Source organism: Homarus americanus, unplaced genomic scaffold (assembly GCF_018991925.1).
Source record: "Homarus americanus isolate GMGI-L3 unplaced genomic scaffold, GMGI_Hamer_2.0 scaffold11794, whole genome shotgun sequence".
In the NCBI taxonomy this organism is placed as follows: Eukaryota; Metazoa; Arthropoda; class Malacostraca; order Decapoda; family Nephropidae; genus Homarus; species Homarus americanus.
The window spans coordinates 714,386-736,258 of NW_024739301.1; the positions used below are offsets into that span (position 1 = coordinate 714,386).

General features: G+C 46.2%; 1 protein-coding gene and 1 long non-coding RNA gene across 2 annotated transcripts; both read right to left on the bottom strand.

Moving 5' to 3' along the window:
* Positions 1-5,622: 5,622 nt before the first annotated feature.
* Positions 5,623-10,895, bottom strand: LOC121874482. Its single transcript, XR_006090434.1, has 2 exons — positions 9,746-10,895; positions 5,623-9,409 (listed from the first exon to the last, which is right to left on the bottom strand). It is a non-coding gene; the product is annotated as an uncharacterized LOC121874482 (long non-coding RNA).
* Positions 10,896-16,154: 5,259 nt separating this feature from the next.
* On the bottom strand, positions 16,155-21,336 carry LOC121874485 (low-density lipoprotein receptor-related protein 4-like). Its single transcript, XM_042378623.1, has 7 exons — positions 21,231-21,336; positions 18,804-19,003; positions 18,247-18,468; positions 17,853-18,096; positions 17,409-17,510; positions 16,721-16,877; positions 16,155-16,494 (listed from the first exon to the last, which is right to left on the bottom strand). The coding sequence occupies exons 1-7, from the start codon at positions 21,234-21,236 to the stop codon at positions 16,427-16,429; spliced, it is 999 nt and encodes a 332-aa protein (XP_042234557.1). The 5' UTR covers positions 21,237-21,336; the 3' UTR covers positions 16,155-16,426.
* Between the last annotated feature and the right edge of the window lie 537 nt (positions 21,337-21,873).

Genomic DNA, 21,873 nt, shown 5'->3' on the forward strand with positions numbered 1-21,873 from the left:
GCTAACTGAAACAAGACTCGCTCTCCCTGGACACGAGCTCACAGTTGTGATTAAGTAGATTCCTGCCACTTACAACACAACTATTAACAAGCATATAAGTGACTCTCCTCACAACAAAATTAATACGTTACAAAGACATTATAAAACGAGATATAACAATTACAATAAGGCTCACACGAAGTTGTTCCCCCGTGTCCGAGTATTTGATTGTCTTTTGTTTATATGTCAGAGCCTCGTGAAGATTACTACCCCCCCCCACCTGTTCACCTCATGACTAAAACACCCTAACTAACCTAACCAAACATATTTTGCACTTTAATTGAGGGTCTTTTTTCCTACTTTGTCCAAGGGGCTTTTGTCCGGACCCCGTTGGCAACTGGAGGGCGGATGTTACCAAGTCGTCTTCAGGTGTGCTGACAGTGACGTCTCCAAAGCTCGGAAGCCACTGCACCTCCCGGGTTTATACGTCTTTCCCCAAAAAGTATCTCACGATTTTATGAGACAATATGACACAACAGCCGAAGGATTTTAACAACCCTATCGAAACAACAGGAGTTGCGGTGTTCATTTTGAAATTCTTCGGAACTTCTCCATAAAGATTCTTTTTGGCGTGTGTGTTTCCAGGGGCGGATTCAGGAATATCAAAAGGGGGGTCCATAAAGTTGGGTGCGGGAGTATCTGGCGAGCACAGCAAGCCCACCCAGCTCAGGGGAGCTGGAAGTCCCCCTAGAATTTATTTTTATATCTGACCAATATCATAGTTATTTTGAGGTCCTGTGCAATTAATATTAGGAGATATTCTGAGGCCAATAATAATTAATTTTTAACCATACAAAAATGCCTCTGAGTACAATACCGCATTAAGAAAAAGTATTCTAATTTTCTGATGAAAAGAGGAGTCAGACCCCCCTCCCCCCTGCATCCGCCCCTGGGCTATCCTTTAATATCAGAATCTTTGGTTTAAGGCTGCCAAGGTCATGTTCCAGTGAGCGTCACTGATCAAACAAGTTCCGTATGTTTGTTTCCGTTTTCTTTTAATTTCCTCGGTCTGACGACTGACTGACCTGACCTGGCGGCGTGGTCCTCTTAATCAATTAATGAGGCCCTTAAGATATGTTTATTAACATTATAACCTTCGAATATATTCCACTCTGAAACATAATAATGAGTCGTCCATTGTAGTCCATCCTGTACGACGCCACAAGACACACAAACAAACACAGACGACTGATTTATCCTTCTTGGTGACGATAACCAATATGCGGTGTGCTGTTGTGTCCAGAGGTATGTATGTACAGTATGTATGGACACTGATACACACATACACACACCGTCAGGGTCGTACACATCCGGCGGATATATCTATATAGTTTTGGTACGCCATTGAGTCGGTTGTCACAAGGTCAATACCGCCCCACCCTCGTAATGAATTCTCTTTATCAACATTAACTCCAACGTTCAGGACTTTATCGGTGAAACTACAGCCACTTCTACTGCTACTGCTACTCCTACAGCTATTACTACTGTGAGAATTTTACTCTTCACTACGCTCTTCGATAACCCACTAGTCACTAGTCTATCGTAACCCAGCCTGGTGGAAATTACGTAAATGCAGCAATTTTAAGTTGTGGACTGTATGTTTTTCAAATATGCCTCATACCATCACGTTATATAAACAAACTATAATCTAACCACATACTATAGCACCTAACTCAATATCTGCCAGACTTTAGCCACCACTTAGATCTTTCCTCCACTTAACAGTTCACTGTAACCATGGTCGGTGTCGTTGAGTAGTAAAACAGCTTAGATTATCACTTGTCTTTTAATCCACTCATTTACTAACCACCAGATCTTAGCAACCCATGAAATCCCCAGATTAGTTAAATTTGCAGTTCTTTTACGGCCGAAATTCAAAACAAAACATTAAAACTAGTATAACTAGCTTAAACTAAGCAGTAATAACCAATACTGAGATATTTTCCAAGATATTGTGTTTATACCCCAGTCGGCTAATTACAAGAAATACTGAACTGTAAAGCCACTTAGTTTAGATAGAATATTGACTACATGAAAGTCTGTATTGGGATAATGTTATGGTGGAGAGCTTAAGTTGCTGGTAGTTGTAAGGTTGTTTCTCGTCACGGGACGTAATTTATCAGACCATTTCTTGATTATTAGATCCAATAATGCCGGATGATATAGGTTAAGCACGAAGCAGTGTCTAAGAACAGTTGGGCGGAAGCCCAGTCCAGCAGAAAGAGCTGATTCCGGTGAAGTTCAAGCCCAATCCTCCCCTGCCTTGCCAGTTGCCACCTCCCTCTGTATAGGCTGTAAACGCCTTAAAATTCACGCGTTTGAAGACTTGCAGTCTTCTTATATAATCAAACAATTCTAATATATAAACAAGAATAACAGTAATATAAAAAAATATAATAACTGGAACAACTACAATGATATGGAACACTGACTCATAATTATATTGACAACATTCAAAATTTAATTTTACTCAAGTCACAGCCACCATCCGAACACAAGGCCAAGACCTTATCGTCACGGGTACAACAACTACTAATTTTCCTTTTAACGCATAATTTCTCATTATTTAATTGTCAGAAGGTGCACTATTCAATTAATTATAATCCCATGTTACCTTGTACAACTGTTATTTGGCAAGAAATCGTTCAACGTAAATAGGCTTGATGCTTGGTTATCATAATTCACAACAACTACAACTGCTACTAATAATCTGTAAGTGGCGATGGTGTTAGGCGTGGTGATGGTAGCGGGCGTGGGAATGATGATAGTAGTGGGCGTGTGGGTGTTCTAGTTTACATAACACTTCCTCTCTCACTTACTCAAACGTTTCTCACATTACTTCTCGTCTTCGCCTTTTCTCTTCTCTGGGGTCCCCACAGGGCCTGGGAACACACCCCATTGTTTACCTGGGAGGACAACTGGACGCTCCAGTAATGTTCCACCACCTTTGCATAGTGCACTGCTCCACCTCCTTCACGAAATGTTTCACCCTTACGCAAAATGTTCCACTGTTTTAATAGCATTACTGGGCGAGATTAGGACTGACTCGGATATTAGCTCTCGACCCCTTGATACAGCAGTTGAAATAGCCCCTTGATAAAAGTTCCCACTGGGGCTATTTCTCAGCGAATAGGGTTTTTTTCTGATGGGCTATTTTCTCGTTAGCAGGGGCTATATTTCTGATGACAGGGGCTATTTTTATGACGAGTTATTTTTCAGCATACAGGAACAATAATTCAGCAGACAGGAACTATATTTCAGCTGATAGGAGCTGCATTATCGCTATATAAACATTGAGAGCACTAAACTAGATACATTTCCTACTGTACAAACCCGAGTTGACGTCAGCTAGGAAGGAAATCCGGCGACGGTAACACCTACATCCACAACTGGTAATTATTACACATACACACTCACTCTTTTATACACACATACTCTCTCATATACACGCACTCACGTAACACGCCGTAACCTTCCTACTGTTTATGGATTTATGGAAATGTGAAGAAATGAGTCACTTCCACTGGTGAGAGGGGAGACGTAGCTGAGAGAGAGAGAGAGAGAGAGAGAGAGAGAGAGATTTTCAACGTCTTAGATGAAAATCCAGAAAAAAATTTCATTGTTTTCCTACTTTGTTTTTGTCCTGCCACCTCGCCCTCCACCCATCCTCGTCCTTCACCTTACCTCGCCCTCCAACTGAAGTCAAATAAACTGATAATTACTGAGTAAATCATGAAGCACAACACGTACTGTATATCTTTGTTTTTGATCTACTTACTCATTTACTCACCCAAAGTAGCAATAGGTCAGTGTAGTTGGGTGTCCGTGTGTCAGTCGGTGATACACAAGATGTAGCTCCTGTAGTGCCGCTGAGTTGAACTTGTGTTGGTTTGTACGAGCGCCTGTGTTGGCCTATATGAACCTGTACGAGCCTGAACGAGCCTGTGTTAGGCTGTACGAGCCAGTGAGCCTGTGTTCGCCAGTACGAGCCTGTGGCCACAAATCTGGTGTAAGACTCACCCTGCTGCCATTTACACTGGCCATCTGGCGGCAATAAAGGTTAAGGAAACAATTGAAGAACATTAGCTTACAAAATGTATATTTATCTCCTATGAGCAGTTGACGGCGACAGCTCCAGAACCTCGCTTGGGTGTCGGCGAGCGCTTGCCAGATAATCCTGCACTTTGATTGGTTCCCCGGATTCTTGGGATTTGATCCTTGTTGCTGATTGGTTCGCTGAGGCTAATAAACACTTGACTGAGGGGGGTTGCAACAAATATTTAACAAATAAATTCTAGCTGTTAACTGGTCCACCGAGGGCCAATCAAAACCCTTGTCAGAAAAAATACCTGCAGTAGCTGATTGGCTCTTGGGAGGATCAGCATGGTCTATAAGAACTACTGATTTGACTAAGCTGTGATCGCCGACACCCTAAAGCCTCGTCCCGGAGCCCTGGCCGGGGTATATGAAGCGTGTAACATACAATACAATGAGTCTGCACGAATATCGACGGGATAAAACGGCCGTGCCCGCAGCCCTCTAAGGTCGCCCACCCGTATATAAACAAAACAAAACCTTTGGTGGAGCGGCCGACCTCACGGTGGATGTGGTAAGCAACTCTCTTCTTCTTCTTCCTCCTTCTCCTCCCAACTTTTTTTTTGTAGTACTGATTCACTGAGGAAGTAACCGAAGGATGGACTACTGAAACATCCGGGCCGAGCGAGCGTGGCTTGACCAACAACGCTAAAAACAGAACCCATGTCCTTATTGACCGCCTCTCACCACCACCACCATGTTCAACCCTTACTTCTGTCCACGAGTACATAATACTGTCCAAGAGTACATAATACTGTCCAAAATTACCTAATAATCCATGAGTACACAAAATAGTCCATGAGCACATAATACTGTCAAAGAGCACATAATACTGTCCACGAGTACATAAAATTATCCACGAATACATAATACTATCCATGAATACATAAAATAGTCCAAGGGTACATAAAATACAGCTACATAACCTGTATTCAGAATGACATTGTAAAATAAAGTTACTGAAAGAATGTAATACGTATTATTGAACCATGTGGACGTGTCTCATGGTACAGTAGCTGATGAGTAGGTTGGTACAGTACCGTCACACACATCTTACTGTACCATGTTAACACGAGACAATGCAGGTGGTTTATGTATGTAGTGAACTAATAACACAACATGTATATAGTGTAGGTAAACAATCACAGATAATATTTGTTTTTTTATCAATACAGATCCCGGGTGAGGCGGCCAGTGCCCATAGGTGTAAGCACAACATAAACCTACGCACAACATAAGACTCCAAGAAATAATTGGAGAACTGGAGGTGGACAAATGATTTTTCTTTTTAAAATGAAGTTAGATTAAAACATTTTATATACAAACAACCTGTAAACAAGGACAGACAATTTGTACATTTGATAATAATTACAAAGTCCAATAATTATACATAAATTATAGTAACATCTTCCCAAACATATATATACTACTAAATGAATATGAGATTTGCTATAAATATTTACCATCACAGGAGGTTAAAATAAGCACTGATAATTATATATATATTTATAACTAAAGGTTTATAATGAATGTTTGATTGTTGCCTTTGATACACAGAAACAATAGAATCTTCTTCACAGTGTAGCGGCCACTTTGTCATCGCTGCTCCAAGATGGCCGCACCTCATAATGGATGTTTACTTAATTCATCAGACATCAACAAGGAAATAAACAAAACAACAACAACAATTGCTTTACAACTTTACAACATTGTTTGTTTTCCTCTGGTTAAATTACTCTCTTACAGTCAATTAGGATATATTATTTTATTATAAATTTACGGGTATAAAAATATAGGTCAGGATGTCTTAGTTCATATTTCAAGTGTTCCGGTGAGACTGTATGGCCTGATGTAACTCAAGGTGACCCCCCTTTATAAAGTCTTTAAGATGACATTATGATAACCCGTGATAACTCTGGCTAGCTTAAGATAATCTGCAAGAGATATCAGGAAATTTAGTCTGTTATCTGGAAGCGACAACGAGCGTAAAATAACAACAAAAAAATACTCGACTTATACTGTACTATATATACGACTCCGTGTGACGCCAGAGCCTGTGATAACGAAATAAAGTGAAGAGATCACCATCCACCCGTCTTGTAGGTGTGAGAGGGAGATAAAGATTCCTCATAGCTTCAATGCCTCCCTTAACAACCTCGAGACTCCTCTTGCTCGAGAAACCCTAAAATTAATTAACACTAAAACTTGAGTATGTGACAAGTAGCAGCCTCATTGAGCGTCTCTCGTTTAATAATACTTGTCATACAGGTACCAATAATATGTTAATAATATCTTTGAACGCTATTCTGAAGCTTCGAGTCGACCGTTCGTACCCTACGAAGTCAATGGGTGCGGAATGTACTTTTATTTATTTATTTATTTTTTAACAAGTTTCGGACTAGATAGAAACTATGGACATAAATCTCGTCATATGATCATGGCAAAGCGTGTGTTGTATAAAAATAAACAACTGCATCAAAGGTAAAGTTTCTCGGCTGCAGGACTCTTACGTCAGGGGTGGTGAAGCGCGCACACACACACACACACACACCCCGCAGGCTGCCCAGGTGTGATTGGGGCCACCACGGTACCACCTCACCATCCAGTCTGGTCAGGGTCACACCACACTGTTGAGAGCATCCCGGCAAGATAATGTTGACTCTGAGTCCCTGTAACGCTTACCTCTCCCTGACGCCTGAACTAACACCACTCGGCGACCTAACAGATATTTGTGTTTTACAGCTAATAAGCTTGACCTAGGTTAAGTTAGGTTAGATTATGTGATCCATGCTCTAAATCTCTCCTAACAACCAAACCAAAACACCAAACCTAACCTAACCTAACCAAACAGAGGTCTCATTGATATTTGGACCAGGTTAGGTTCCATTACTATTTGATTATGTTGGGTTGGCTATAATGTGGTGTGGTCATGGCCAGGGCTCGTGGTGAGGGTCGCCTCTGGTCTCTCCCGTTCACCTCTCCTCGTCAACAACTTAAGTTTACCAGCTAGAAAAAGTTTCCAAGTGTCCACGAGATCAGTCGAAACACTGAGTTCTCTGGGTTCATGAAGCCGTGAATTTAGGGATTCATCCAATGAAGATTATTAGAGAGAGAGAGAGAGAGAGAGAGAGAGAGAGAGAGAGAGAGAGAGAGAGAGTTTAACATAGGTATATCTTAATAATAACAATAATACCATGTTAATAAGAAAGACTCCTAACAAGGTTCACTGAAGTAGTGGCTCACCAAGTACAGGTGAGAGAGAAGAACGTATGTCACGCATGACGAAAAAGGTCATTAGTGTAGAAGACTTTGGTTATGAGAGCCTAGAGCCAGAGGGATAGTAAAGCCTGTACAGTGACTAGAGGTGGGTGGCGGCCACAAGCCTCCTGGTGTCGTGGTACATCAGAAACAATATGTACATTAGACGGAAACGCTGGTTTGACCGACCTTTAGCGAGTAAACACCTGATGACAACAACCTTTGCATAAAGGACGTGTTCATGTGGAGGGTTGTGAGGCGGGCGGGGAGGTGAGGTGAAAGTCCTCCTTCATCTACCGTAAACACAGTAAGGTGTGGAGCTGGAGCACACGTACCCGCCTTACATTGGTGAGGCAAGTGACCCAGAACGTCCTTACGTGGTTCACACTGTTGGTCAACACACAACAGAATTATGATTACCAATATAATTAATGGCACACAATGTGCTCAACTTGCACATTTTCAATATTTTTCTTCTTCATAAACGTAAGTAGTTGTTACTGGTCTAATTTGTGATTCATTTTATGAAAAAAAAAACAATTTTTTTTTCTTTCTCGTTATTATATTTACCATTGTAAGACAAACTCTAAACTCTTATTTATTCTAAGACCAGATATTTTAGGTGAGGAGGACAGACACCAACTCCACACACCCGCTTCACACACACACCGAATGCGGTGATTTCACACCTGGGATCACCTTAGCGATTAACTGTTATGATAAAATGAATTCACGTTTATTAAAAGATAAAAGGTTGATTTGTTGTGTGGAGATGTAGTCACTCCCGTGGTGAGGGTTAGCGGGAACACTGACGACAGGGTCAGGTCAGCTTCCTTACTTGTCTTCAGCAAAGCTCGCGGTATTGAGACACCTCACACGATAACATGTTAATGCTTACAAATATATGACATTACAACGATATACATGGAAAATATCCTTTATTTATAGGACACCAAGGTTATACAAGATCTATTCAACGAACAGATATGACAATAATAGTCCTTACGATTAGGCATGATAAGCGTCTTGAATTGGTAAAAACCTCCGCCATGAGGCTGTACAGATGTATGTTTGTTTATCACCCACACACGGATGGTCAACCTCACACTCTCTCTTGGCCCTCTGGCAGGCACGACCCACCTGACACCCTGGGTCTACCAAACCTCTCATCACAGACTCCACTATACCCGTACTGTCGCCGTATACGTCTGCACTGCTCTCCCCCTCTAGCATGCAGCACAAACAACCTGAATTACAAATCAGAATTCAAAATAAAACGTCATAATATTCAGAATTGTAGACTGTGGCCACGCTTCATTCACTCACTCACCACTGTGGTACTAGAAGGTGGAGGTGAGGCTCAATGTTCCTTCAGCGCCTCCCACAGCCTATATTTGCCGGCCCATACCTCCATAGTTCACCCACAGCCAACCATTAAAAATTTGTCTTATTGAGCAAAGTCTACCATACGTTTTCTGTCAGCTGACTCTCAGTGCTGTTGGGTTTATTTACCAACAGCCTTTTATGACACCGCCTGACACACTCTTTGACACCGCCCGACACACTCTTTGATACCGCCCGACACACTCTTTGACACCGCCCGACACACTCTTTGACACCGCCCGACACACTCTTTGACACCGCCCGACACACTCTTTGACACCGCCCGACACACTCTTTGACACCGCCGACACACTCTTTTGACACCGCCCGACACACTCTTTAACAACGCCCGACACACTCTTTGACACCGCCGACACACTCTTTGACACCGCCCGACACACTCTTTGACACCGCCGACACTCTTTGACACCGCCCGACACACTCTTTGACACCGCCCGACACTCTTTGATACCGCCCGACACACTCTTTGACACCGCCGACACACTCTTTGACACCGCCAGAAACACTCTTTGACACCGCCCGACACACTCTTTAACAACGCCCGACACACTCTTTGACACCGCCGACACACTCTTTGACACCGCCCGACACACTCTTTGACACCGCCCGACACCTCTTGACACCGCCCGACACACTCTTTGACACCGCCCGACACACTCTTTGATACCGCCCGACACACTCTTTGACTACCGCCAACCCACCTCTTTGACACCGCCAAGCACTCACTGACACCGCCCGACACACTCTTTGAGCACCGCCCGACCTCTTTGGCCACCGCCGGCCTCGCTGACACCGCCCAGAAACACTCTTTGACACCACCTGACGCACCTCTTTGACACCGCCTGACACACTGCTGACACCGCCCGACACACTCTTTGGCTTTGCCCGACACATCGCGACGCCCGACACACTCTTGTGACTGCCCGACACCTCTTTGACACCGCCCGACACTCTTTGACACCGCCCGACACACTCTGTCACCGCCTGACACACTCTTTGACACCGCCCGACACACTCTTTGACACCGCCTGACACACTCTTTGACACCGCCTGACACACTCTTTGACACCGCCGACACACTCTTTGACACCGCCCGACACACTCTTTGACACCGCCCGACACACTCTTTGACACCGCCCGACACACTCTGTCACCGCCTGACACACTCTTTGACACCGCCCGACACACTCTTTGACACCGCCTGACACACATGTTCTTTGTAAAAGCTGACTTAACCCTTGAGAGGTCAGGTGTTTCTCTCGGGTGAATATATTCATTTGGTGTTGGCCAGAATAAAATACCTCAGTGTACGGCTGGCCTCTAAAGGGTTAAACTGTGTTGTGTACCTGAGGACGCCGCGCGGGTCGGCACAGTACCTGACAGGTCGAGTGAACGCCCAGTGTCTCCCTCCCGACGGCGAATCTTCCTTCCTGGAAACGACGATGACGGAAAGCATTTTTAATCGGTTCACATAAGCTACGTCACAAAGATGGCTGCCAAAATGCTGAAACAATTACACAGAGACTGTTGAGTGACCATCGGTAATTTTGTGAAGACTCGTTTAGAAGGGAACACTGACCTACCAGTGTTGGTGATGGGGCCCGGGCAACACCTGCCACTGTAAGCGTATCAACAAGCATGGGCGAAGTAGTGATGGCTCGTTCCCACAACAACTGTTTGTATAAAAAAAGCGGACTACGGTCTTCAGGTAGGTCAATATATCACATCTTAGTACTGTAGTACACACTGGGGATGCCTGGTTGTCCCACCAGGGGTCACTCTTACCAAGCTGCGACTCTAGTGAACAAAACTACCTTTATCATAATACACTGTATACCGTAATACAGTATTTCAACATCAGGGACTTAATTACCATATAACATCTTCATCCACTTAAATAAATCCGGCTGTTTCTATAAAGTTACACATATTTAACACCAGAACTGTAACAATAGAATTAATCGGTATATATATATATATATATATATATATATATAAAACATGTTACACTAAGTTCGCGATGATTGCATTTACCAAGAGAACAATCTTATTGTAGCTGCCCACCCCAACCGGATCCTCCCAACCCCTCCCACACTACCCAGCACCACCCCACCCCTACATTGCCTAGCACCACCCCACCCCTACATTGCCCAGCACCACCCCCACATTGCCCAGCACCACCCCCCCCATTGCCCAGCACCACCCCACCCATCCCCATATGCCCAGCATCATCCCACCCCCACTGCCCAGCATCACCCATCCCCCCTATTGCCCAGCATCACCCCACCCCACCCCCCACTGCCCAGCATCCCCACCCCACCCCTCCCCTCCCCCACACACTACCCAGCGACAACCCCTCCCCAAACTGCCCAGTATCACCCGCCATCCCCACCTACCCCTCCCCACACTACCCATCACCCCAACACCCCCCAAACACATACCAATCACCTACACCCCCTACACACAAACGTCTACCTCGGTGTGCTGATACGTCATAGAAATGGTCCTCACAACACAAGCGTCTAACACAACCTGGACGAGTGGAGTAATTATAATCTGCAGGCTACCATGTCCTCACCTACGACATGTTCTCACGGTTCTTTCACCACAATAACTCTATATAATTTATTTATTTATCGGAATGAATCACCTCTTACGCATTAAGTCATCCTTGAAGGTGGCCGCCATGAGGACTACTTAACACAGGTATCAGGTTAGAGTATATTTGTCAAGGTAATTGATAACATGACCACAAGCCCTCGATAATACACCGGTTATCAGAATTCAGTTTTTTTTTTCTTCAGTTGCCGCCATGTTATCGGGTCACTCACAGCGGCCCCTATCAATGCCTTAATTCAGTCGTCACCACGTGTTAGAGCAGCTGGGGTGAGAGTGAGTCATCCAACCCTCCCTTCCCCTGCTATATTTTTTACCCGCCCGGCAGTAGCTGCTTCGCCTCCCAGCAACGCGTCCACTAAACTTGTGTAAACTAAACATGACAGTAAAGATCTTAGTCGGTAGTCATTCCAATGTGTAAACAATTTCAATGCGAGAGATATTTTGTTAAGATGTTTATATATTCTTCCGAATTAATCATGTTTTCCCTCCTCTTGACTGACTGTTCATTTTATGTAAATCAAAACTTTCTCCCCGTTGCTCTAATACATTAACTGAACTAATCATATTAAGACAAATTTCATCGCATGTTAGTGATTGACATCGAAACACACACACACACACACACACAATAACATCACAGGCAAACATGATAAATTTAAACCCGGTAGAGAGAGATGTGTGCTGGCGTGTTGAAGGACCCTGTCTGGTCACCCTGGCAGGACTTAAACACCCACGGGTAGAACCTCTTCGGCGAGTCTTCCTTCTGGCCAGGAGTTCTTGAATAATAATAATAAAAAAACAGTATCTTGGTTTCTCAAGACATCAAATAACTTTACCCAAAAAAATCTGACATCCTAAAGCTCTGAAAACGACACTGTTGATCAATATGTGAAAACCGAGGCTCTAAATTTTCTTTCAAATCATTCTTCTTCATCTTCAAGTGTAATATAATCATCCTGCTGTGAGACTACTGTGGTGTTTCCCTGTTGTAACCTTGCAGCAACAGCAGGTGGACGACGAGTGAGTTGGTAGAACATCACAGCCGCCAGAGATAACGACTGTCTGTTGCCGCCTCACGCCCTGGCTGTGGCCGACGGCAGGGTCCTCAAAGGCACAACCCGAGCAAGTTAGGTTATCAGGCCTCCTGGGACTCCAGCTGTCTGACGGAGATGCTTCTTGTTGAGGGGCCGAGTGTTAGGGGGTTGGGTATTAAGGAGCTGAGTATTTGAGGGCTTAAGGGGCTGAGTATTATGGAGATGAGTGTCAGGGGGCTGAGTGCTAAGCAGTTGAGTATTAAGGGGCAGAGTAATAAGGGGGTTAGTAGTAGGGCCTGTGTTGAGGGCTGAATAGTAGGGGGCTGAGTATTAGGGGGTTGAGTATTAGGGGCTGGGTAGTAAAGGATGATGATGCAGTAACGAGTTTGGAGAGTTTAGTGCTATGGGACTGACGGGTGGTGTGGTAGTGGTGGTGGTGGTGGTGGTGGTGGTGGTGGTGGTGGTGGTGGTGGTGGTGGTGGTGTGGTGTGGTGTGATGGTGGTGGTAACAGTGGGGGAGGTGGTGGTGATGATGGTAGTGGGGGAGGTGGTGGTTTTGGTGGTGTGGTATTGGTAATTAGTTGGTGATAGTGACGGTGGTGGTGGTGGTGGTGGTGGTGGTGGTAAGTAGTGGAGTGGTAGTAGTAGTGCGAGTAGTGGAGGTAGTAGTATTGGTGGTGGTAGTAGTAGTTATAGTGGTGGTGGTAGTGATAGTGATAGTTCTGGTGGTGGTGGTGGTGGGTGGTGGTGGCAGTAATAGTGGTGGTATTGATAGTGGTGGTGGTGGTACTGGTGGTGGTAGTGGTAGTAGTGGTAGTCATAGTGGTAATAGTGGTGGTAGTAGTGCTGGTGGTGGTGGTAGTAGTAGTAGTAGTAGTATTGGTGGTAGTAGTAGTAGTGGCGATAGTAGTAGTAGTTGTAGTAGTATATCTTGGGGCTGATCTTTCGTTATCGCCAACAGTCTAGGTCAGAGTTCATCACCTTGTTCACCCCCCTCCCCCACTGTTTACTGCAACCAGGTCATGCAAAATGTGCAATAATATGGGTCACCTGAAGATTAGACACACCTGCTTATTTTTTTCACCTGATGATTAAACACCCACGCGCTACCTGGGGAAGTTATGATAGATCACGTTAATTTATGTTAGGTTAAGTTAGGTTAGTTTATGCTTGTATTAGGTTAGGTTAGGTTAGGTTAGGTTAGGGTGTTTAAGCATCAGGTGAAATAAGCTGGAGGTGTCTAATATGCTGGTGATTCAATAATAATGATAATAAAAGAAAACGATATTTCTGGCGTTGAGCGAAATGTCTGTGTAGAGGATTGTTGTGCAGGAAGGGGTGGGGGGGTGTCATCTCTAGATTCAGGCAGTTGGCAGCTACCAAACAGGAGACTACCGCCTGGGAAGATATTGGGAGCATAACGTATTGTCTAATGGTAGACTCTGCTGCCATATGGCATCACGAAAATTGTGACCAAGTCCCAGGTTGCTGATCTGACTTTCTGCCTCATTTACACAGAGTTGCAGGGTCTCAATTGTTTCTCTTACTTGGACAACACAACATACATATTGTATATCGTTTCTCACTCTTGATCCCCTTTTTTATTTATCTTATTTATTTATGGCCCTTTATTATTATTATTGTTGTCATCATTAGCATTATTATATTATACAGTACTGTACTGTATTATATTTTATTTAATAATTTTTAAATTTTTTTAATAATAATAATAATAATATTATTATTATTATTATTATTATTATTATTATTATTATTATTATTATTATTATTATTATTATTATTATTATTACTATTATCATTATTACTATTATTATTATATTTCCGCCCCCAGGCCCTGATGTGGGTAATTGGCCTAAGCCATGGTGGGTAATCCGTAAAAAAAAGTAAAATATATATATACCACCGCTGACAGTGACCATAGTTCAGTGAGGTAAAATATAAAGTACAGCCACTTGTTATTATACTGACAAGTGCTGGTATGTATAGTAGGAGGGTTGCCTGGCCCTGTGAGGCTACCTGTAGCCTGTGTGGGGTGATGGGTGCAGGGGCTACACATAGCCAGAGTGAGGTGGAGGGTGCAGGGGCTACATATAGCCAGAGTGAGGTGGAGGTGCAGGGGGCTATATAGCCTGTTGGGTGGTGGGCGCAGGGCTACCAGTAGCCTGTGTGGGTTGATGGGTCAGGGGGCTACCTGTAGCCTGTGTGGGGTGGTGGGGCAGGGGCTACCTGTAGCCTGTGTGGGGTGATGGGTGCAGGGGGCTATCTATAGCCTGTGTGGGGTAATGGGTGCAGGGGCTACCTGTAGTCTTTGTGCAGTGGCGGGTGCAGGGGCTACCAGTAGCCTGTGTGGGGTTGATGGGTGGGGGCTACCTGTAGCCTGTGTGAAATGATAGGTGCAAGGGGCTACCTATAGTCTGTGTGCGGCAGCAGGTGCAGGGGCTACCTGTAGCCTGTGTGGGGTGGTGGGGCAGGCTACCTGTAGCCTGTGTGGGGGTGGTGGTGCAGGGGACCTGTAGCCTGTGTGGGGTGGATAGGTGCAAGGGCCTACCTATAGTCCGTGCGGCAGCGGGTGCAGGGGCTACCAGTAGCCTGTGTGGGGTTGATGGGTGCGGGGCTACCTGTAGCCTGTGTGGAATGATAGTGCAGGGGCTACCTATAGTCTGTGTGGGGTGGAGGGTGCAGAGGACTGGCTACCAGTAGCCTGTGTGGGTTAATGGGTGCGGGGGCTGTAGCCTGTGTGGGTTAATGGGTGCAGAGGCTACCTGTAGCCTGTGTGGGGTAATGGGTGCGGGGCTAACTGTAGTCTTTGTGCGGCGACGGATGCAGGCTACCAGTAGCCTGTGTGTGGTGGGATGGGTGCAGGGACTACCTGTGGTCTGTGTTGGGGTGATGGGTGATGGGGGCTACCTGTAGCCTGTGTGGGGGTGATGAGTGCGGGGGGCTACCTGTGGCCTGTGTAGGGTGGTGGGAGAACTGAGTTAGTTACCTGTTCACAGGAGGTGTGACAGAGGAGGTGAATGTGAGGGCAGGTGTGGGCGGTGCAGGTGTATACCACACACACACACACACACACACACACACACACACACACACACACACACACACACACACACTATAGTGTCACACGAGAGTCACCCTTCAGGGGAGGTAAGACAAGAAGGGAGATAGTGGGTGGAGGGATAATCAGGGCTCCTTCACATGGGTGGGCAGGTTTGGGCGTGGTGGGCGGCGGTGTGGGAGGTCTGGTGGAGGTCCGGCACCAGGCCAGGAGAGGGTGTGTGGGCGGTGTGGGCGTAGTTAGACAACGGGATCTGTCTGTGTGGGCGGGGCTGGGGGCCTGCTCCACGCTGCTGCTCACTAATCAGGGCTGCCACCTCTCCCTTCTCCTCAAACATCCGGCCCTGTGGGAGGTAATAAGGCGTGAGTATCTCTCATATCCGTCACATTGTTGCGCTGCATTTACTAAGAATATCACTAACTTTACCCCCAGCCTGTGTCTATTCCAGTATGTTTCCTGTATCCTCCCCAGCCTGCATACACCCTAGACTGACATTTTCTGTGTAACCCCCCCCCTCAGCATGGTCTTCCTAGTTTGTTCTCCTCAGTCTATCCTCTTCGTTCCACCCCAGAACTCACCAATTTGGCCTCCCCTTCCTCCTCAGTCGCCGCCCGGGAGCTATCCTGATGGTTCGCGTCGTGGTGAAGTCGTCGCCAGGTGAAAGGTTTGCGGTCCGTGTTGACATCAGAGTTCGAGGCGCTGTAGGTGGGGTTGGTGGTGGTGAGAGCGCCACCCTTAGGCCCCTCCACCATCTTAGTCTGCTTTGTACTTCCACCAGCCCACGACGGCCATCATCGCCAGCACGGACACAAGGAGCACCAACGCCAGCACAGCCAGTAGTGGGATCAGTCCAGGAGCCTCGTCAGCACCCCTACTACCATTACGTTCCATCTCACTATCAGGACGTCTCCGGGGTTCTGGTGGGAGGGCCAGCGGCATTGGTTTCATTAGTTTTGAACATTGGACCTGCAGAGTAAAGGATGGTTGTGAACATTACATCTTTATAATTTTGGGACGGGGCAGGGATACGGGGCAAGGGGACGGGGCAAGGGGACGGGGCAAGGGGACGGGGCAAGGTGGACGGCGCAAGGGGACAGTGACAAAGATACAGATAAGTCTCATTTTGAACTTAAGAGAGGCTTCAAAAACAATAAACTAGACCAGACAGAAGCTAAATGAGACCAATACTTACGTTCCGAGCAGATCCTCGAGTCGTGGGTGTCGGGACAGGCACAGCGTCGGCCAGTCGGGTGGTAGAGGCAGAGGTGTGAACAGCCTCCATTCCTGTCCGCACACTGGTTCCAACCCCGCTGAGACGCCCGAGTGACGGCCTTTATCTCCATGATGCCCTGTTGACAAGAGGGTTGGGTTAGGTTAGGTTAAGTTAGATTAATATTTAAGTGTATTGTGGTGTTAAAGAGGCAAGTCCTACACACCCCCTGCAGTCCTACACAGCCTCTACAGTGCTACACAAAGGACCAGGTATAGAGCAGTAGTGAAGGTGTGTTGCTGTGTTATGATTCACCTGTTCTTATTTATTGTAGTTCCTTCTTTATCTCTTATATTACTTGTTCTTTTTTCTTAATTTCTCTCTCCTTCCCTCCGTCCTTCCTTCTTCCAATCTACCCCTCTCTCTCTCTCTCTCCTTCTCTCAGTCCCTCCCTCCCTCTCACTTATCTCTCTCTCCATCTCCTTCTCTCTTTATACCCCCCTCCCTCTCTCCTCCCATCATGTACCATTCTCTCTCCTTCCCTTCCTTCCTTCCCCTTTCTCTCTCCTTCGCACATATCCATCCCCCTCTTCCCTTTCTCCGTCCTCACCCCCTCCTTCTCTCGGTCTCTCCCTCCCACCATGTCCTACTCTCCACCCCTCTCACTTACAGCTATCCCACTCCTGATGACCTTCCTGTTGTTACCAGTGGTCTTGTCAGCTCGCTCGATGGTCAGTGTCTGCCAATCGGTCCAGTAGATGTGGTTACCCAGCTGTCGGTACAACACTCACATTACACAACAATAAACAAACAAACAAACTAATTATTATCACATATCTTAAACGAAATATTGCCGATATATTAGAAACTTTAACCAACAAGAAAGAAAAATAAATAAAATAACGCAAATACACTGACCCAATTGTCAACTTGTGTGAGAATATAACTGAACCAATCAATTTGTTTATCTCTATCTATCTATCTATCTATCTATCTACTTCCTATGGCGGCACACGAGCAGCTAAAACTTCCTATGAGAGCTCACTAATCATTAAGAGCCAGCCACCTTCTTCAGCCCTCCCGTAGCCCAGCCTCCCCCAGGTCCTCTCCTCACCAGCGTCAGGCCGAAGGGGTGAGGAACCTGCTGCACCAACATCACACGGTTCTCCCCATCCAGGTCCGACGAGCCGATGGTGTCACCCTTGGCGTCGTTCCAAAAGATTCGCCTCATCTTGTAGTCGATGGTGAGACCGTTGGGCCAGCCGATGTCCACGTCCAGTAGCACCTTCCGTTCAGTCCCGTCTAGGTAGGACCTCTCGATTTTGGACATGTTGCCCCAGTCCGTCCAGAATAAAAGTCTGAAAGTCCATTGCGATTTAGTATAGAGGCTTGTCATTTGAGACTGGAACAATTTACTATGTTGATTTCGTCATTTAGGAAGTCCAAGTTTGGGGTTACTATCAGAACTTGTCATCTAAGGAGTCAAACTTAATGCGACATACACTCACCCCTCACTCGGGAAGACCGCGATGGCTCTGGGTTCCATCAGCAATGTTTTAATGATGACCTTCTGACAGGTACCGTCCAGCCTGGCGACCTCCACTGCTTTTCGTCCAGCATCTGTCCAGTAGATGTTGTCAGCCAGCCAGTCCACAGCCAGGCCGTCGGGGGTCACGTAATTCGAGGTGGTGAGCGCCCACGGCATCGACAAGTTCTTCAGAGACACAACCCTGCAACACCACCATCATCACATGTCACGTCATCACACCATCACGTTATGTACCATCATCATCACCACACACCACGACACACACCATCATCACCACACACCACGTCATGCACCATCATCACCACACACTACAGTCACCACACACCATCATCACCAAACCTTAACTAACATAACATAATGGGTTTAAACATAAACTTTATTTGGGTTGATAACGACAATGAACAAAAGAACTCTCCGTACTCAAGTCATTAACATCGTACTCAAGAAATTAGCATCGTACTCAAGTGTGTAAATATAACTTCGATTGTAACTAGAGACTCTCTTTCCATCACTCACCTAATAAGGTCCTGGTCAGCGTCGGTGTAGAAGAGTAGATCCTTTTTTCTGTGGAAGTCGACGTCGATAGGCCGGCTGGTGGCTGAGACGCCGAGGGGCACGTCCCATAAGGGCTTAGTGTCCAGGGAGATGCGGCCCAGCATACCTTTGGCCGCGAAGATGAGATAGTTATTGGGCTCCTCGTTACACTGGCGGTTGTCCTGAGGTGAGTAGGTGGTGAGAGAGAGAGAGAGAGAGAGAGAGAGAGAGAGAGAGAGAGAGAGAGAGAGAGAGAGAGAGAGGAGAGAGAGAGGAAGAGAGAAGAGGAGGGTGAGAGAAGAGGAGAGGGGAGAGAAGAGGGAGGGGGAGAAGAGAGGAGGGAGAAGAGGAGAGGTGAGAGAAGAGGGAGGTGTGGTGGAGAGAAAGATGAGTAGGAGAGGAAAGAGGGTGAGAGAAAGAGGAGGGTGGAGAGAAAGAGGAGAGGGGAGAGAGAGAGAAGGAGAGGGAGAGAAAGAGGAGAGGTGAGAGAAAGAGAAAGAGGAGTGGGGTGGGAGAAAGAGGAAAGGTGGAGAGAAAGAGGAGGAAAGTGAGAGAAAGAGGGGAGAGGTGAGAGAAAGAGGAGGAAAGGTGAGAGAAAGAGGAGAGGTGAGAGAAAGAGGAGAGGGAGAGAAAGAGGAGTGGGTGAGAGAAAGAGGAGGAGGGGGAGGAAAGAGGAGGAAAAGTGAGAAAGAGGAGGAGAGGTGGAAATAGGAGAGGAGAGAAAGAGGGAGGAAAGGGAGGAAAGGAAGAGAAAGGTGAGAGAAAGAGGGGAGAGGTGAGAGAAAGAGGAGGAAAGGGGGAGAGAAAGAGGAGGAGAGGTGAGAGAAGAGGAGGTGAGAGAAAGAGGGGAGGTGAGAGAAAGAGGAGGAGGGTGAGAGAAAGAGGAGGAAAGGGGAGAAAAGAGGAGGAAAGGTGAGAGAAAGAGAGGAGAGGTGGAGAGAAAGAGGAGGTGGGGGAGAAAGAGGAGAAGAGGTGAGGGAAAAGGGAGAGGTGAGAGAAGGAGGAGGAGGAGAGGGAGAAAGAGGAGGAGATGAGAGAAAGAGGAGGAGGAGAGGGAGAGAAAGAGGAGTGGTGGGAGAGAAAGAGGAGGAGTGGTGAGAGAAAGAGGAGGAGAGGTGACAGAAAGAGGAGGAGGGTGGAGAGAAAGAGGAGGAGAGATGAGAGAAAGAGGAGAGGTGAGAGAAAGAGGAGGGGTGGGAGAGAAAGAGGAGGAGAGGAGAGAAAGAGGAGGAGGGTGAGAGAAAGAGGAGGAGTAGGTGAGAGAAAAGAGAGGAGTGGTGAGAGAAAGAGGAGGGTGAGAGAAAGAGAGGAGGAGGGGTAGAGAGAGAGATGATAGAAGGAGGGGTGGAGAGAAAGAGGAGAGATGAGAAAGAGGAGAGGTAGGAGAAAGAGAGGGGTGAGAGAAAAGAGGAGAGGTGAGAGAGGCAGAGGAGGGTGGGAGAGAAAGAGGAGGAGGGTGGAGAGAAAGAGGAGAGGTGAGAGGGGAGGAGAGATGAGAGAAAGAGAGGGAGAGAGAAAGAGAGTGGTGAGAGAAAGAGGAGGTGGGAGAGAAAGAGGAGAGTGGGGAGAGAAAGAGGAGAGAGGGGAGAGAAAGAGGGAGGAGAGAAAGAGGAGAGATGATGGGAAAGAGGAGGGTGAGAGAAAGAGGAGGAGGAGAGAAAGAGGAGGAGAGGTGGAGAGAAAGGAGAGGAGAGATGAGAGAAAGAGGAGGAGATGAGAGAAAGAGGAGGAGAGCTGGAGAGAAGAGGAGGGAGAGATGAGAGAGAGGAGAGATGAGAGAAAGAGAGGAGAGAGAGAAAGAGGAGAAGAGAGAGAAAGAGGAGAGGTGGAGAAAGAGAGTGGGAGAGAAAGAGGAGAGATGAGAGAAAGAGGGGAGGGAGAGAGAAAGAGGAGGAGAGGTGGGAGAGAAGGAGGAGGTGAGGAGAAAGAGGGAGGGAGAGAGAAAGAGAGGGGAGAGGTAGAGAGAAAGAGGAGGAGGACAAGGAGAAGACAAAATGGATGAGGAAAAAGAGAGGGAGAGACAAAAGAAGGAGAAGAAACAGGAGGAAGAGGAGGAAGAAGAAGAAGAAGAAGAAGAAGAAGAAGAAGAAGGAGGAGGAAGAAAAAAGAAGAAAGGAAGAAACAGGAAGAAGAAGAAGAAGAAGAAGAAGAAGAAGAAGAAGAAGAAGAAGAAGAAGAAGAAGGAGGAGAAGAAAAAGAAGAAGAAGAAGAAACAGGAAGAAGAAGAAGAAGAAGAAGGAGCAGAAGGAGGAAGAAAAGAAGAAGAATAAGAAGAAAAAGAAGAAGAAACAGGAGGAAAAAGGAGGAGGAAGAAGAAGAAGAAGGGGCAGGAGGAGGAAGAAAAGAAGAAGAATAAGAAGAAGAAGAAGAAGAAACAGGAGGAAGAGGAGGAAGAAGAAGAGTACCTACCTTCATAATTGTAAGGCCAGTAGGACAGGTGCACGAGTACCCTTGGGGATTCCGTAAACACAGGTGAGAGCAGCCGCCGTTGTTGTCACCACAGATGTTCCTCCCCACAGGCACAGGTAAGGTGATACACTACTATATAAACCACATAATGATCCTAACAAATTAATGATGATAGGATGATGGTGGTGGTGGGGTGGTTGGTGGTGGGATGGCTGTGGTGGGGGGTGGTTGGTGGTGGGTGGGGGTGGTGGTGGTGTGTGGTTGGTGGTGGGGGGTGGTTGGTGGTGGGGGTGGTTGGTGGTGGGGTGGCTGGTGGGGGTGTGGTGTGGTTGGTGGGGGTGGTTGGTGGTGGTGGGGTGGTTGGGGTGGGGGTGATGATGGTGATGATAATAAACTAATAATTCTACTACTGTTACTTAAATTACTATTACTATTCCAACTACTATAAACTGTTTTACTAATTTTTTTAATAATAATGATGATGATAATAATGATAATAGTAATAATAGTCAAGAAGAAGAAGAATGTACATACGTTCCTAGTGACAATTATTATTATTATTATTATTATTATTATTATTATTATTATTATTATTATTATTATTATTATTATTATTACGGTAAGGTTCACGACCACAACACAC